Below are 17,866 nucleotides of genomic sequence, written 5' to 3'. Positions count from 1 at the left end.
CCGTTTTGGGGAGGGGAGGGGGGAGCGCGCTGAGCCCCCCTGCCGCGCATGCGCAGCCCCCGCTCGAGTCTCTCAGGCGACCGCGGCAACGCCGAGCGGGCCCCGCCCCCCGGCCTTGCGGCCAATCCCCGCGCTCCACATCTGGCGGCGTCACCGCCGGGGCCGCGCTCGCTGAAGGCCCCCGAGCGGGGGCTGCCCGCCGCGCCGCCTGTCCCCGGGGGCTCCCCGCTGCCCTCCCCGTGCCCCGACGGCGGCGGCCGCGGCCCCGGTGCGGGGCTCGGAATCTTCGGAGCTCCCCCCGGAGCTGACCCCGCTCGCTTTCCGCCGCCCTTCCCTTCCCTCCTCCCCCCCGGCGGGACCGGCAGCGCGGCGGGCAGGCGCGGCCGAGCCGGGCGGGTCCTCGGCGGCGGGCGGGCGCGGGCCGGGCCTATGAGGGCGCCCGCTCCGCCGCCGCCGCCGGGCGCGCTGCGGGATGTGGCGCTGGAGCTGGGCCCGGCGCTGAGCGGCCCCCCTGGCACCGGCACCGCCATGGGAGCGTCCGCGGGCGGCCCCGCGCTGCCCGAGCGCCTCCGGCTGCCCGTCTGCTTCCTGGGGGTCTTCGCCTGCTACTTCTACTACGGCATCCTGCAGGAGAGCATGTCAGCGGGGGGGGGGGGGCACCGGGGAGGGGGGCTCGGAGGCGGGGGGGTCCCGGTCCCGGGGGGGCGGTCCCGACCCTGGGGGTCTGTGGGGCCGGGGGAGGGGGGCCCGGCCCCGGAGCTCCCTGGCCCCGGGAGGGGGCTCGGAAGCGGGAAAAGTCCCGGTCCCGGTCCCGGTCCCGGTCCCGGTCTGGGGGGGGTCTCGACCCTGGGGGTCTCGGGCCTGAGGGAGGGGGGCCTGGCCCTGAATGTCCCCGGCACCGGGGGGAGCTTGGAGCCGGGGGGGTCCCGGTCCTGGCCCCGGTCATGGCTCCGGAGGCGGGGGGTGTCCCGATCTTGGGGGGTCTTGGGCCTGAGCGGGGAGGGTCCCGGCTCTGGAGGTCTTGGCTCCGGGAGGGGGTCTCAGAGCCGGGGAAGGTCCCGGTCCCGGGGGGGACCCCGACCTTGGGGGTCTCGGGCCTGAGCGGGGGGGTCCCGGCTCTGGAGGTCTTGGCCCCCGGCAGGGGGTCTCGGGCCCGGGGAAGGTCCCGGCCCCGAGGCGGGGTGGGGGGGTCCGGTCCCAGGGGGGTCCCGATCTCGGGGGTGTCCTGGCCCCGGGGGTTCTCAGCTGTGGGGGTCCTGGTCCCGAGGGATACGGGGGGGTTGTCTCGGGACCGGGGAAGGGAATTCCGGCCGCGGGGGAAGGGAGGTCCCGGGGGAGAGAGGGGTCTTCGGGCCTGGGCGGGGGCCGTGGCCTGGGGGGGGCTCCAGGCCCTGCGGTTCCCGGTCTTAGGGGTGGGGAGGGGGGCCCGGCCCTGGTTTTCCCGGCCCCGGGGGCGTTTCTCGGCCCCGGGGGGGTCCCTTGGCCACGTCCCGCGGGGCCGTTCCAGGCTGGGGGCGCCCGCCACCACCTCACCGCGTCCCGTCCTGCAGCACCCGGGGCAGGTACGGCGAGGGCGCCCAGCAGGAGAGGTTCACGTACGCCCTGAGCCTGGTGTTCATCCAGTGCGTGATCAACGCCGCCTTCGCCAAGCTCCGTGAGTCGGGCCTGGGGGCAGCGGGATGCGCTCGGGGAAGCCGCGGGTCCGGGTCGGGGCGTGCGGGGCTCCCTCGGGCCGTGAGCCCGGCTGCGAGCTGCTCGGCTGGGTTAACGCGGGCTTTTTGGGGTGGATGGGGATGGGGATGGGGATGGGATGGGGTGGGGTGGGGGCCCTCTGTGCTCTGGCACGGTCAGGGTCGGCTGCCCCTCGTGCGTCTCTGGCACCTTTAAAATGCTTCCAGCTGCTGGGGGCTGCTCGCAGCTCTTCTGACATTCCTCCCCCTCCTCCTCCTCCTCCCCCTCTCCCTTCCAGTGATCCGTTTTTTCAACTCCGTCAAAGTGGACCGGACGCAGAGCTGGCTCTACGCCGCTTGCTCGCTCTCCTATCTGGGCGCGATGGTTTCCAGCAACTCGGCCCTGCAGTTTGTCAACTACCCGACTCAGGTGACGCGGGGCAGGCTCTGGGGGACGAGGAGGAGGTGTGAAATGGGGGCATCTTGTCACGATTACCCCCCAGAGCTTGGGGTGGCCCAGAACCGGCCCCCAGGCTGAGGAAGCGACCGCCCCAAAGAGCAGCTGGGAGGGGAAATGTCACGGAGGGAGCTTTTGGGTGGCTTTTTGACGCTCCGTTTCTCGCAGCTCACATCCCAGGACTGTCTCGCTCTGTTCCAGGCAGCGCTGCTTGGTGTAGGGAGGTGCTGAGAGAGCTCGGGCTGATCCAGGAGGGGAGAACGATTTGTAGAAAACGTGGAGTTTGTTAGCTGGGAGGTGGCGGTAACGTTTGAGGGCTTGAGACAGTTTCCGGAACTTGTGCCGTTAATTTAACCGTTGCTTGGGGGTCGGGGTTTCGTTGTTCTTTTTAAGGCTCTGGGTGCTCTGTGTCAGGGTGGTCACCTCGTGTTGCCGCGATTGCTTTTGTTGCAGGCAGGCGATGGGCGTGCAGATGGTTTATCTGTTCTTTCTTTTCTAGGTCCTGGGCAAATCCTGTAAGCCCATTCCAGGTAAGCAAATTTAACGCTTGTTTGTGTACATTCGTGTAGATTTCTCGTGCCCTCAACTAGTCCGAGGAGCTCAGCTGTAAAAACAGAGCGTCCTTTTCTGTCTGCTGCGTTGCCAGAAGGGCAAGCGGTGTTCTATCTCTCCGTTGTTGTGTTAAAATTCAATTCCCATGAGAGGGTTTTGGGAGCAGTTTGTGATTTTGCTTCCTTGCAGTCATGCTTTTAGGAGTGACTTTGCTGCGGAAGAAGTATCCTCTGGCCAAGTACCTCTGCGTCCTCCTGATAGTCACAGGCGTGGCCCTGTTTATGTATAAACCCAAAAAGGGGGCTGGAGGCGATGACCACATCTTTGGCTACGGAGAGCTCCTGCTGGTGAGTACTGCCAGAGTACAAACAACCCCGAGGCCGTGCTGTGGCAGGTCCGAGGAGGAACGAGCAGTTACAGTGCGGATCCTGCCCCGTTCTGCGTGCAGCAGGCATGCCCTAAAGCTGGTGTGAGAGCAATTCCATGGGGCTGACCCCTCGCTGAGTTTGGAGGGTGCGCTCTAAAACTGTGGCGTGAGATCCACGCATGAGTACACGCACGGCCTTCTTTGCACATGTTTTGAGGCCACGGAATTGGTATTTAATAAGTGATTGGGATGCCTTAAAAAAAAAAAGGGGGTGCTGAAGGTGTTCCCCATATAGAAGGTTTGCTTTGCTTTGCTCATCTCCCCGTCTCCTGGTGACAGGACGAGGGGGAATGGGCTAAAGTTGTGCCAGGGGAGGTTTAGGTTGGATGTTAGGAAGAACTTCTTTACTGAAAGGGTTGTTAGGCATTGGGATGGGCTGCCCAGGGAGGTGGTTGAGTCACCATCCCTGGAGGTCTTTAAAAGACGTTTAGATGTAGCCCTTAGTGATATGGTTTAGTGTAGGACTTGTTAGCGTTAGGGCAGATGTTGGACTGGGTGATCTTGGAGGTCTCTTCCAACCTAGACGATTCTGTGATTCTTTTCTCAGCTGCTGTCGCTGACCTTGGACGGGCTGACGGGGGTGTCGCAGGACCACATGAGAGCTCACTACCAAACGGGTTCCAATCACATGATGCTGAACGTGAACCTGTGGTCCACCCTGTTCCTGGGAGCTGGTGAGGAACGCCCCGGACAAAGCACAGCCACGCGTCCACGGGGCGCTCCGGGACACCCCGGGGGAAGGGACGCCGCGTCCTGCTCCGGAAGGGGGCTAGAGCCCGTTTTGCAAAACACCTCTAGTTTTTGTTTGTGTGTTAAATCAGCGTCTGGGCGTTCACTGCAGCTCTTCTAATGCCCGCTAGAGGACAGCGCCTCACGCGCGGGTCATCTCCCCAGAACTTTCACTTCTGAAAAGTCCTCCCTGCAGCTGGCTCCTGCTGGGTTTTGAATATAAGCCGAAATTATGCTTTGCAGGCAGTGGCTGCTTGGGCTGTCTCTGGGCTAATAATTCATTCTTCTCATCTTGATCTTTCTTGCAGGGATTCTGTTCACCGGAGAGCTCTGGGAGTTCTTGAGTTTTACTGAGCGCTACCCCAGCATCATTTACAATATCCTGCTGTTTGGCCTGACAAGTGCACTGGGTCAGGTAAATGCGCTTCCCTTCTGCAGCCTTCACTGGGTTTGTTTGCGCAGCTGGGAGATGGCAGAGTAAGGTTGCCTCGCTTTTTGTTGCTGTGGTTATTGCTTACTTTCCAAACAGGCTGCCTTCGGAATAAAATTGGTTTAGGGTTATATGCAAGCAAGCAGGAGTTGAAATATTTTCTCTTGGCTCTGGCTCTCTGTGGCTTTTCATCTGAAATTGTGGTCTGTGTTGTATTTTTTCCAGCCAGAGTGACAAAAGGCATCTCTTTGTTTTTACAGAGTTTTATTTTCATGACTGTGGTGTACTTTGGACCCCTGACTTGTTCCATCATCACCACAACGCGCAAGTTCTTCACCATTTTAGCATCTGTCATTCTCTTTGCCAATCCCATCAGTACAATGCAATGGGTGGGGACGGTCCTGGTGTTCTTGGGTAAGTCTGGAAGGCAAACATCCGAAGTCTGTCCTCTGTTAACTTAAATAGAGAGAACATGCAGCGAGGGGAGAGCTAACAAAAGGTGCTGGTCAAAAAATGTAATGGTATTGAAGCCTGCTGGTGGAAAACGTGCTAGTCGGAGAGCAGGAAAAGAGGGGATGATTTCTGACAGATCTGTTTAGTCTTTTTTTTTTTCCCCCCACACCTGATGAGTCCCTGCCACTAAGTGACCGTTAGGAAGTTGGTGCTGTGGAGCTGATTTTTCATGTAGCTCCTCGTGTAACATTTGTTTAAAGGATGTCAAGAAATTTGCCATGCACATGAATTATTTTCCCTTTGCAGGCCTTGGACTTGATGCCAAATTTGGAAAGGGAGTAAAGAAGACGTCACATTGAGGAGATGGTTGATCTCTGCAGTTGGAATGAACTTTTAATTTATTGTCTTGTACCTCAAAATCTGTTATGAAACTGGACTCAGGATAGGTAATTAGAAGGGGAATGTTTGGATTTTTGGATTTTTTTTGTTTGTTTGTTTTAGTTTTTTAATTTTGAATTGTCTTTAAGTGTAATACTTCAGTTTTAACTGTAATGAAACTTTTTTTTTTTTTTTCTGTAATCAAAGCTGCATTACTAGATCCTAGCAGCAGGATGAAATTCTTGCCTTAACAGGAAAAAACAAATCCATATCTTTATTAAAGAAAAGGAGACAATGGCCACTTTTCCGGAACTTTAATTTCAGTACCATAGGCTGACCTTGGGGATGAAGAGCACACCTCTCTCCGAGGAGAGAGGTGGTCTTAGAATTACGTTAGCTCTTTGGTGCAGCCTGGAAAGATCCCTGGATTAAATGCCTGTGTAGAAGAGAAGCCCCTCTTCTGATCGTATGATTTTTTTTTTCATAATTGCATTGTTGGAGCAGCCAGACATTCTTCCATTAACAGAATATGTGTAAACATCGAGTTGCATTACATTCTTTATCCGAGCCCTTCTAAAACAGAAGCAACTCTTGGCGTACGTAAAAGTTTACAGGAAACCCGTTTAACCGCTGGGGCTGAAATTAATTCTTTTCATCCCCCCCTGCTGATGAAGGAACAGGACCCTCTGCTGCTCAAACCATGCCAAGGTTGTGCGACAACGGCTTCAAAATGTTGAAAGGACCCTTGTTAATTAACCACCATCACGGTGAGCTTGCGAACACCCGCTCCTGAGCACAGGCTAGGTCCCCGGTGTCGTAGGGGGAGGAGTTGTTATCATAATGATGCCTTCAGAGTTGGAGAGCAAAATTCTCCAAAGAACGAACTTTACACATGAAAGCACGTTTCTACCAGCTGTCGCTTGGTCTCCATCTGTTCGGTGGCTTTGGCCTTTTGCCCCTCCAGATGGGATCTTGATCTCTTTCCTGAGCGGCTGTTGTAAGGCTCCTTTTCTAGCCCCTGCTGTCCTTGCCCATTCAGTGTTTCTTACAACTTTTTTGGCATCAAATTTGGTTTTCATTTAATCCGTCTTGCTATCCTATAGCTCTACGCAAACAGCACGTTTCTTGCGAAATTAAACCCGAGGATATTAAAGGGTTTTACTCTGTCACCTTCACCTCTTTATTAACTTGCATTGCCTTAAAGGTCAAGTGATAAGTAGCAAACAAACATGTTCTCAGTAGTAGAGAATCCTGAAGTAAAAGCTTCCGTGGCTTAAGTCCATGCGTACTGCCTGATGAACACCATGTGCTGGCATCTGCTACTGTACGAAGATTCCAGCTTCCCTGAAGATTTGTCCTTCACAGTATTTCTAAGGTAATGAATGCTATTTACATTTTATAAAAGGGAGCAGAGAAATTGAATGCCTTGTTCACGAACGCTGTGTCATAGATAGGAATTAACTGTCTCCCGTGTCTTAATCATAAAACCATCTTCTTTTCTGTTTGTAGGACTTGGTGGGATAGAGGGGTGTATCTTAAATTTAACCAATTCTCAAACTCAGTAACCAAAATCAGCAGAAATATTCTGTTAGTTTTACAGACTTGTTTTACCTCCTGTTGAATTAACGTAGGAATAGATCCCCTGTCGCTGTGCAAATGCAAACACCTGAAAAACGCACTATAAATCACTCCCCCAGCCATCTACCTCCGTGTGATCATCACGAAAACTCTGTTCAGAAATACCATCCGTTAAGTCACGGCTGTTCCAAACCGCAGCTTTGCTCTAGAGCACACGCTCCAAATAAAATGGATTCATTCTGGTTTGATTCCACAGAAGTAGACTTGCTTGTTAGCAGTAATTCTTTAGTGCCCAAAGCTCTAAAGAAAGTGGATGATCAGAAATTGAGGGACTGAGATCGCAGCAGCCTTTTTCTGTTATCAGTGATCTTTCTTTACAGCATCCCAAGCCAAGTTGCCTCTTGAGGACTGGGCAGGAGGAGGTAACTTCCAAGCTAGTTCTGGGCTAGGAAGACTGCTCTTCCTGCGCTATTTTCCCCCTCTTGCCCCAGGTCTTAAGTGTAGCTTTAGGACAGACAGCGTCTTTAAACAAAAATAAAGAACCCAGTGTTTGTGTTGCTAGTTGTTTCCTTAACCATTGAAAAGAAGCTACCGTAGGCTTAAGGGATGTTTTGGTCAAACGCACAGATCTGTCCCCTTCCCTGCACTGCAGCAGCCTGGAGGACCCGCAGAAAGAAAAAAGCTGCGAGCTTTCTAGGGCCTATTTTCTGAGCCAAGATTTGTCTTTACCAGTATCTTCAACTTGTCTGTATTCAGAGCACAGATTTAAAGATCAGTCTGCCAAGAAGAAAGAAAATAAAGGAGATTTTCTCTCTCCTGATTTCTGAAGCTGCCTTGACCCAATTTAGCTCTAAAGCCTGTTCCTGGTATGGCTCCAGCTTGGTTCTTGCTGCACCTCCAAATCTTAAGTCAATAAGAAATTCCGAAACAAAGGCAGCTCTTGTACCTACCTCCAGTCTGAACCCTTCGGATTTCCTTGGACAGCTCTCTCGCTGTCTCTGCTCCAGACTCGTGTACTGCGAGATCCCAGAGGAGGCTACAAAAGCAATTCAGGAAGCTATTTTCAAATCAGCACTGGCTTTTCTTCTTGGATGGTTTTAACAACACTGCCACAAAACAGGTCTCCAGCTCTGAGCTGCCAGGAGGACTGCTGTAATAGCTCTCCCCAGTGACAGACTGGTTACCACGTTCTCAGAAGCCTGCCCGCTGGTGGCTTTTGGTTGCTTGAGTTCAGCTGTCTCTAGGTAAAGACAGGTAAAACTCCAAAGGAACTGGGTTAGGGTCCATTAAACTTTTCACCCTGCGCTACATTTTCCTATTAGAAATGTTAGCTCTTCTTGGAGGCACCTGTTGCAGAGGAATTATCTCTTAATAGGGTGGGTTTTTTGGCTTTGTTCTTTTTTTTTTTTCTATAAACAATGTAAGTATCTTCAACCAGAGGGCAGAAGGCAGAGATTCAATCAGAATGCTTGAATTTCTGTTGAAGTGTCAGAAAAGGCTTTCTGTCTTTAATACAGAGATTAGTAATCTGCAAAGCATCGACAGAGCTTACTTTAATTTTCCTGGATACTGCATAACATCTAGGGTACAGCTGTGCAAACAAATCTTAAACGTAATTGTTGCTGTCCAGTTATATTTTGTTTATTGGAAGAAGGAAGTGTTTTGTGGCAGCCTGTGCATCTAGAAGCAGTTCAGTGGTTTCAAGGATTGAAGCACAGCACCCAAGTTCTCTGCCAGCAGTCTGGGCATCACCAGTTCTGCTACCTCAGTTTGTGTGTGCCTCGGCTTTTTAGATATTCTCCGGTTTACCAGAGATAAGGTGGGTGCAAATCCAGTACAATTCAAAACGAAAACCCACTTCTTTTTAGTCCCGTGTGCTTGATTTGTCACTTATTTTTCTTTCCCCAACTGCAAGCAAAGAAAAATTTTATTGTGATAGTGAAATATTGTCCAAAATGAGAATCTTAAGTATAAACCCTCGCCCTTTGCAGCCAGGATGGTAGGTGCTTTGAACACCAGTTCTGTAACTTTTTTAGTTTGGGCTGACTTACCAAGGAGTTACTAAAGGGAGTGCTTGTGGCTTGCTTCTCCATGAGCAGATGAGCAGTCTTTCTCTGAGTAAAGAGGAAGGGAAATCAGCTGAGTAGGAGACAAATTTATGAAGTGCCTTAGACAGAGCCCTGCAAGTGCAAACTACAAAGGTCAAGCAAGTTGTGAAACCATTCCATCTTCCTCTCTTCTTTCTGGTGGGTCCAGTGTCCCAGCCCTGAGTCCATTTATGACTCAGCCAGTTACCAGCAGGGGGAACTCTTCTTTCAATAATTTTCAAGAAATACGAGAAAAACGACAAAAAATGGTCCTTGTCTAATTAGCAATAGAATTGTACTTCCAAAGTCTTTGTGCTTACAGTAAAAATAGAATGTAGAAATCAAGGGCTTCCTCCATTTTTATTGTGCTTAATTTTTAACCATCAGCAGAGACTAGATTGAAGGGAAGTTGTGAGGAGCTGTAAGACGATCTGTTCAGCAGGACAGCCCTTCATTACGAGCAGCATATGCATAAAGAAGCGTGTGGGCACCTGCATGTCCTCTTGTCCTCATGCAGCACAAATAGCTGGCTTCCTGCACAGCAGCAGCCATGGGCATCACAGTTGATGTTTTCGAAAACATTTCTGCCAGAATTCTCCCAGGAACCTTGTCAGTTCTTGGTGGTTCCAGGGAGATGAGAAGTCATGCACATACCGAGAAAAAACAGCAGATTACATTGCTGCGGTGTTTGTGCCTGTTGTCCCTCCAGGAGGAACCCGTTGATGTATCAGCTAAGAAAGGTGAAGTTTTATTTCATAGCTAACTGAGACGTGGCATCCGCAGGGGGGAAAACTTGGCAGCTGCTTTCCTTTTCCTTTCATCTTCCTTGTCTTTATGAGCTCCCTCTGCAACTGCATCAACAGATGTTTAAAAAATATAAAATGTTTAGAGAGTATACAGAGAAAGTTAGGTGGTAGTGTATGTGCATGGATTTTGTAGAAGTGTATATGATTGTTTAATGCTGGTAATTTGGTGGTCACGGGACAGTAAAGGCTCATGCTCAAATGACAATAGTTTAAGAGAGAACAAAGTTATTGGTACTGCTTTGAAATCAAGGAGTTACCAATCTTAGAGATGCCATTAAAAGAAACCATCACCCTAACGGTAATTCTTCAAGAAGAGGGGAGTCGTTCTGTGCCACGTAGTTAAGATTCGGTGATTATGTGAGCTTAACCTGCAGGCCTCCACACACTCTTGCAAAGGAAACAGGAATTCCTCTCTGACTTCTCAGACTGAAAAGTACGTGAGAATCAAAATAGCAGCTATCAGGGAAAATACATGCAAGCTTTAGAGTCACAATTCAGCATGTGGAAAGCTTGTCAGGGCAGCAGGGAGGGGATGTGCATTTGAAATGGATATTCTCATAACCAAATTTCACACTCGGATTTACAGTTCATAACTAATGATTTCAGCAACGGTGAGTGTGGGATGCATCTGAAGAGCGGGAAGAACAATAATTACCTCAAACTGAAACTGCTCCAGCTGGATGTCACTGTGCAATGAGGTGTTAACAGTTTTAAATATTTTAAGGAAAAAAATAAAACAAGAATTGCGTTTAAGGCTGCAGGATTAAATCAGCAGTGAAAATAGTCATTTTTTTTCCCCTCCTTTTGATGCTCTCCTATGGTGCTTGCACTGTTGTTCTCCTGTTTGTATATGCATATGCACGCAGGCTCCTGGCCACTTCTTACATATTCTTAATCAGCGAGATTCAGTTTCTTAGTGAAGCTAACGGTCCATTTCCAAAACTTTTTATGAACAATTAACCTGGTTTAATAAAAGTGTTCTGAAGACAACACGTTTTTCATACACTGTATGGTACATGTTGAAATACTGACTCATTTAGCAGAGCAGCTTTGCTAGAAGAAAAACAAAACAACCAAAACAACAACAAAAAGCTGTCGGAGTCGGGGGGACAGGTGCAATGTGTGGGTTTCTTCTTTCCCTGCCATTAGGGTCAGGTCCTTTACTTGGCCCTCAGTTACTCCAAGAGCAGCACAAATGTGCAGCATCAGTCAGTCCTAAGAGCAGTTCTCTGAGCATAGACCAGATGTGAAAGAATCCCAAAAAATTAAAATCCAGACGGGTTAGTCATGAAAACCTTCTATCACTTGGAATGAAGACTAAGTCTTCTGCTTGACTAAAACGTGAAAAGTGGAGTGGGAAGTGAAATATTTTAATAGGTATATGTAATTTTGGGGACAGCAGGGAAAGCTTTCTGTAATGGTTGTACGTAGAGGTTGTACTTCTGCAGGTGGGACTAGCATGCCACACCTTTTCATCAGCTGTTTTCATTTTCCTTTTAAATGCAGGCTTTTACACAAGGCACCAGTAAGGAATTTTGCAGTGGCTCTGGAACATGAATAGAGAGCAGCTAGGCCCATTTGTAATAGCCTCTTTCCATTGGTAGCAGAATCTGTCCTCCAAAGGATTATCTCCCACCTAAAATTAAACATTACAAGGCAATAAAATCTCAACCGTTACGTACACTCGAAGAGTTGCAATCATTGTCTCCATTTTCTGTGGTAGTAGAAAAAGCAAGCAGTTGAGTTTACATCCTCTGGCAGTTTGATAGCCTGACACTCATTAACTAAACTTCGTAAAATCACTTCTCAGAACAATGCAAACTGTTTTCCAGGCAAATATCACCTCTCCTATTCATCATCAGCTTCGAGGAGCTGGCCCTGCTTTTGAGACAAATTTGCAAGTTCATCCGCTGATTTAAGTCGTTCTCAGAACTGTAGTGTGACTTTCTCCCAAGGTCTTGGCAGATCTCATTTAGCGAATGTGGTAGGCTGTAATTTGTTAATTAGTTTTACGGTGAACACGGCAGGAAAAACAAAATTGTGGTTTCACGATTAAGAAACAATACCCATCTTGGCGAGCAGATTCTGCTCCTGCTTTAGGAGCTGTGTGGCAACCCCCCGACCTCAAGTGTGTAACTGATTACTGGCAGTTTTACATTTTTTGTATGAACAGCTGGGCTAAATTTGCAAAAAGGGAGTGTTCACAGCTGCACCTGGAGAGATCTAAAACTGATCTCAACACACTGACCACAACTGAACGACCAACTTCCCTGAGTAACGAGGCCTGAAGTTTATCAAGTTGAGCACTTTAAATTAGTGCACAGTTTCTACATAAGCTTTATTTTCTCTGATTTGGTAAGTTCTATGATTTTTCCCCCCTCTGTCTATATTCCACTTAAAATCACTGGAGTACTGCTTAACATGCTTTCATTAATATTTCTAAGCAGCAAGACACCATTACCTGATAATTGAAATGCCCAGGAAAAAAAATAAAATCATGATTTTGCAGTTGGTAAATATTTTAGCAAATGTGAGTTACATAAAACTTGGGAAGCCATACAGAATGCGACATTTCATCTCGTCATCTACAGACTTAACCAGTCACAGTAAGGGACAGCACAGTCCTGTAAAAAAATAAATAAATAAAAGGCAGTGCTGAATGAGAATTTGCTGAGGGATGGTGTAGGAGGATAGGAACATCAAACAAGATAAGCACGGTCTCCTTAGGAAATCAGGTTAAGGGCAACGTGATCATACAGTTAAAGACTACAGTATGCAGGTATATACAATAGAAGCAAGATATAACAGAGAGAAAATTACTTTTGTTCTTCGTGGCTTCTGAGTGCTTGGTTTTGAAATCACTTTTCCAGAAAAAAAAGAAAATCTATGTAATAACTGTAATTTCAAATGAAATTAAACCACCTGAATACTCTTTACTGCCATTTTGGTTGCAGTGAATTAATGGCATCACAGTCATTGCAGGACTTTGTTAATGAGAAGGCGTAAGTAAAGAAGTGATTAGCTCTGCATTGAGCTGTTCGGCTCTGTAAGAATGTTCTAGAGGAGCATTGTTTAAGACACAATACTTGGTAGAATTTGTGTATAGTGACAATTAATAATAACCTTTATCATTGTGGTTGAAAACAAAAATTTAGAAAGCCCTCCTCTCTTTTACTAGCATAAAAAGTAAATAAAACAAGATGGCATCAGGATTCGTAAGTAGATAGCTAAGTAATTGAAAAAATCTTAATTTGTGTGTACCTTACAAATCCTAGCTTTTCCATACCTGTTATTTCCTGCAAGGTCCAGACTGCAAATGCAGTTTTAGATTTTTCCGTTACTCCATCACTTCTCTTCATTATTGCCTACTTTTTTTTAGCTGATTCACTTCTTTTTCTTTCTCCCCCACTCTTTTTTTTTTTCCAGCGATTTGAGCCCTTTATGCTCATTCATACTCTCAAGCTCTGTTATATGGAGTGAATCTTATCCTTGATTTTCAAGTCTTTTGTTCAATTATCTCTCTGTACCTGCAGAAGGGGAAAGCAGCAGTGATAAAAACTTCAGACTCTGTTCCATTGCATTCCCACCTCTCTCCTAAGGAAGATTGCTGTGATAACATTGAAGAGTAATTTTTGTTTGTGGAGAAAAGCTGGCTTGAATAAATTGAAGGACTTTTGACAATGTTCTGAGGTCCTCCACTCTGCAGGTGCTAGCAGAGTTAACAGCGTCTTAGAGAAAGGAAAATAATTTCACAGACCATTAGGGCTGGTGGGAAGCAGCAGGATCAGGTTTTAATGAATACAGGATCAAAAGCATCTTAAAGCAAAACAGCACTGAAAACAAGAGCAGGCTCATCAGGGAAGACAGGAGATGCTTCTAACGAGAAACAAAGGACCAACTCAAAGACATTTGGGAGTCACTTTCTCACAATAGTGCATTTTAAAGTATAATTTCCTCTTCTAAAAAATTAGCTTTGATACTTTTCCAATACGTGTAAAAATAGTACTATGAACAGATTCCCTGCAATTAAAATCTCCCAAGTCAGAATTTTTCCAAAGGAGGTCAAGACTTTTTAAACAATGTTTGTCTTCTCGCAAATAAAACTCGTTCTGAATCACAGCAACAATGCCTAACTTAAACTCCTTTGCAGTATTTTTACATCAGGAAAGCAAATTCTGACAAATACGTAACCAGCTACTGGAGGGTTCTGACCTTTCAGGTCACAAAGGGTGGTACCTGAAGAATTTTGGTACCTGTACTATTATACGTTGGTTGCAAAAGGACTGTTTTCAGTCATAGTTTTTAATCTGGGATGCCTAAAAGTCGCCTTATTTCTATACTCTTCTGCATCTCTGCTTTGAAACTGGAAGCAACCAGTTTCTAAAGTTGTCCTGGTTCCCAATTTTGTCATTTTTTATTATTATTTTAATAATTTTATTTTAGTATGAATAAGCCGCTCAACTTCTCTACGCTTTTAAAATTTTTTTAGAGGACAGGTAATATTCAACTTAATTTTCTTACTCCGTGCAATACTGAGGAGTTAGTTAATTTGTACAACAGTTTGAAAAATGTCTTAATTATTATTTGATTTAAAGGAAAAATTGGAATACTGGACTCTATCTAGCTCAGTACTTGCTATTCTGTCGCAAATTAAACTTTGAGGAAAAGGGATGCAGAAGAAAAAGCTCACCAGTTTCCTCTCCCTGGAGAATCCGCAGACTGACTTGGTTCAAAGAAGCCTGTGTCTCAGAAGCTTTTCCTTTCATCACAAACCATATCAGCACTTACTGTTCTCTAGTGTGTTCTGCTAGTGCCAAAGCTTAGACTCCTTTGACAAGATAAATAATAATGTTGGCTTTGTACGGGGCTAGGTGAGAGCATGACATTTTCAAGAGGATGGAGGAGATACCCTAGCAGAAGTCAGACTGGAGGGATAAAACCTATTAGATTTTCAAATGGCTATGGCACAAATATTGCTATTTCACAGTGAAACCATAGAAAGTCTGCAATAGCAGGATTCTTTTTGTCTTAAATTTTAAACAAACAAACAAACAACGCATTCTCAAGCCAAGAAATGATCCCACTACTGCTTGTGAATACGCCACGGCATTCCTTTTGCATTGCACATAGAAAACGTGCTTTATGGATTTCTCATTGACATAAGGAGAGGTGAATCAAATAACTTGCAATATTTGTTTGACTGTCGCATATATAAAAGCCTCATTAAGTCTCCCCAATGATTGGAGACGGATTTTGTTTAGAATGATTTTGTTTGTTTTTGTAACAAAGACGGCGAATGCAGGAAATAATTAAATAACTGTTTTCATACTCTCCTGATCATCAGAAGCCTATATGAGATTTTAATTAGTGCTGCATTTTCAATAACTCCATAGCCGTACGTGTTGCAGATTCTTTCCTGGATAACAGGGAGATAATTATGAGAATCCTGTTTTTCAGTCTCTCACTAAAGGGATGGCTGATACATTTAATCATGGTGTGGAAATGCTGGCAGCTTTCTCTGAGTTCAGCCTCTCTCTAATTACATTTTTAGATTTTTAGTAAATTGAAAGGGAAAACGTAGGAACAAAATAATTAAAACCAAAGGGGAAGTGAATATTAAAAAGCAGGAGCTATTTAAAATTCTTGCACACAACTCTTTTACGGACATCAGTTTAATCAGCTTTGCATAAAAATCAAACTTACGTTTACACAAAAGTAACACTTGCAAACCTATATGTATATTAGTATTTGCCGGATGTCTTCATGCAGAAAAAACAACTTGTCTTGCTTCATTCAGATGATACTAGGAATTATAACCTCAGTGAACGCATTTGAGGATTTGGTACTCCCACATCCACATTGATGTCAGAACACACCAGCACGCTCCCATGTGAATTTTCAAGGTGCAAGCAGTACCTGCACCTAGGAATTGTCCAGTAATTTTAATATAGAATTGTATTAAAGATAGATGGTAGGGTTTGTGAAGAGTAAGTGACAGTATTTCATTTGATATCTGCCACTGAGGAGGACAGAACTGACCCTAGGTAACTTTTTCATATGGAGGAGGTGAGATTAGTTCTTCATTTTCACAGATATCCAATTTAATTTTCCACTTCCAGGGAACGAGAACTTTGATCAGAAGAATGTCATCAGCTGCGAAAGAGGTTGACTTCCCTCCTGCTATGTGACACATGGACAGTCTTGAATTAAAGCAGACATTTCTGTTTATTCTAAAAACAAAAACCACCACCAACAAGCTGTATCAAAACTCCTCAGCCTAAGCACTCTAATGCAGCGGGGGGTGATGGGGATCTTTTTTTTTTCCTCTAAAACTTGTCTTTTAATTTCCTTCTCCATGTCAGCTATAGGAGAATAAGTGCATGAGTAAAAATGCAGAGTTTATGTTGGGTATCTGAAAAGCCAGAAAAAATGGAAAGGGTACAAAAATAAATTTCTAGGAGAAATGTGTATCCAGAATAGGAGTGGTACGACCATTTCTCTACTTCCCACGAGGCAGTTTTATAGCATTTCTTCATTACAATGCAGCATTACCTGCTGTTTTTTCACCACGGGCAGCAGTTTGTGAAATGAAGAAATGAAGCAGGGTCCAAAAATCAGTCATGACTTGGATAAGATGCTTGCCAAGAAAACCCAGGACACTGCAGAAAGTGTTAGCAATGAGAAGGGCAATATTGTCCGAGTCAGTAGTAGACAAAGGTAGAAGTCTAGTAAATAGGACCAGTCGTGCTGTGAGAATCTCCATTTTTCATCTGAGAATGAGGTAAGGAATAAAACGACTGTGCATTTTTAGTTTTATATGTATTATGCATTGTAAAATTAACTACGATGCCTTTCCAGTTTCATTCACAGTTTTCACATCAGTTGTTACCCCATAAAAATCCACTGAGTCTCTGATAAAGGACTGCTATTCTACAGTGCAGAAGGATATGCTTAGGAGAGTGTAAACATATATTCATAGCTTTTAACAAGAGAGTGGGAATATATTCATTACAAACTACAGTTTCTCAATCTGGTGTTAAATGCCTCAGAAGTTGTAATACATTACTATCAGTATGCAGGACAGGTAACACAGAACATGGCTTATCTTTGCTAAATCCACCAACATACATAGATATGTGTGTCTCCTACCCTCTTTTAAATTTACTTCCTACTGCATTGTTGGTAGCATCCTGTATTCTAGCTCAGCTCTATAGTATCTTATAAATACCCGGCTAACTTGGTTATAGGGGTGTTTATTTGTGCAACTGGATTAATTCACTCCAACATGAGACTGAAACTCAGGCAGGAAAGAATGGCTAGCTCAGGACAAACCTGTACAGGTGTTTAAGTAATTAAGGACTACTAACACTGAAAATTGTGCCTCCTCTGGTTGCAAGCCATTACAAATTAAAACAAGAAAAGACGCGTGTATACAAGAGAAAAGGTTTACCAGTGATTTGGGCTGGAAGGAACTTCAGGTCATCTGGTCCGGCCTCCTGTCAGAGCAGGGTCACCTGCGTGATCTGCCAAGGTTGCTCAGGGCTTTATCCAAACAGGCTTTGGAAAACGCCAAGGATGGAGACTGTGAAGCCTCTCTGGGCAGCCTGTTTGAATGCTTGCCTGTCATCACGGTGAAAGCTCATTTTATAACAAGTCTAGATCTCCCATTTTTGACTTCTGTTTCACATCCCTCCTGCCATCTATCACTGTGAAACGCTTGACTCAATTTCCTTCGTAACCTCCTTGTATGTACTCCTTTAAGCTTTGTATTAAAACCCCTGAATGGCGGCTGTAAGACAGATTTGCTTTATAATCCTTTTTCAAAAGGTTTAAATCAAGGCTTTGCCTTGAAAAACCATACCAATCTTCCTCAAACCTTTGCAAGAAATTCCCATCGCACACAGTGGGGGGGAAGCCTTTCTTCAAAAGCCCCGCTGACCCACGTGCTGTGGTGGCCTACGACCCTATGTTAGTTGAAGGATAATAACTAGTAATTACTAATAACTACTAATAACTAATAATAATGTGCATTTTCACTAAACAACAACAAGCCCAACCCTCAAAAGAATGAGGAAGGCAGGGCAAAAGCGGGCATCACTGCAGCAGCAAAAAGAACGGACACTAAAATAATAAAAGAAAACCAAACGGAGCGCTAAACAGCCCTGAAACCCTAACGCGAGCCCAGAAGAAGCTGAAGGGGGGGAGGGCAGCCACAGCTCCTCACAGGGCCGTGAGGGAATGGCTGCCGCCATGCGCCGCCTCGCTCGACGCCTTTCCCGCCTTTTTCCCCGCCCCCTCC

The 17,866-nt window shown here is 46.2% G+C and overlaps 1 protein-coding gene and 1 long non-coding RNA gene across 4 annotated transcripts; one reads left to right on the top strand and one right to left on the bottom strand.

The window, feature by feature from the left end:
• The first annotated feature begins 395 nt into the window (after positions 1-395).
• On the top strand, positions 396-5,393 carry SLC35B1 (solute carrier family 35 member B1). The gene is made up of 9 exons (XM_083809329.1): positions 396-638; positions 1,551-1,654; positions 1,970-2,100; positions 2,627-2,657; positions 2,869-3,026; positions 3,654-3,780; positions 4,144-4,250; positions 4,526-4,679; positions 5,025-5,393. The coding sequence occupies exons 1-9, from the start codon at positions 430-432 to the stop codon at positions 5,075-5,077; spliced, it is 1,074 nt and encodes a 357-aa protein (XP_083665455.1). The 5' UTR covers positions 396-429; the 3' UTR covers positions 5,078-5,393.
• LOC310885701 lies at positions 5,025-17,856 on the bottom strand. 3 transcript variants are annotated; one of them, XR_014574905.1, is made up of 2 exons: positions 17,018-17,856; positions 5,025-13,094 (listed from the first exon to the last, which is right to left on the bottom strand). It is a non-coding gene; the product is annotated as an uncharacterized lncRNA (long non-coding RNA). The 3 variants fall into 3 exon arrangements; XR_014574906.1 differs by having other exon boundaries at positions 5,025-15,767; positions 17,018-17,781; XR_014574907.1 differs by having other exon boundaries at positions 5,025-15,747; positions 17,018-17,781.
• Positions 17,857-17,866: the final 10 nt, after the last annotated feature.

Source organism: Anser anser, assembly GCF_964211835.1.
Source record: "Anser anser genome assembly, chromosome: 23".
NCBI lineage: Eukaryota > Metazoa > Chordata > Aves > Anseriformes > Anatidae > Anser > Anser anser.
The sequence above is the reverse complement of the archived record's forward strand: the minus strand, read 5'-3'. Positions and strand labels throughout refer to the sequence as shown.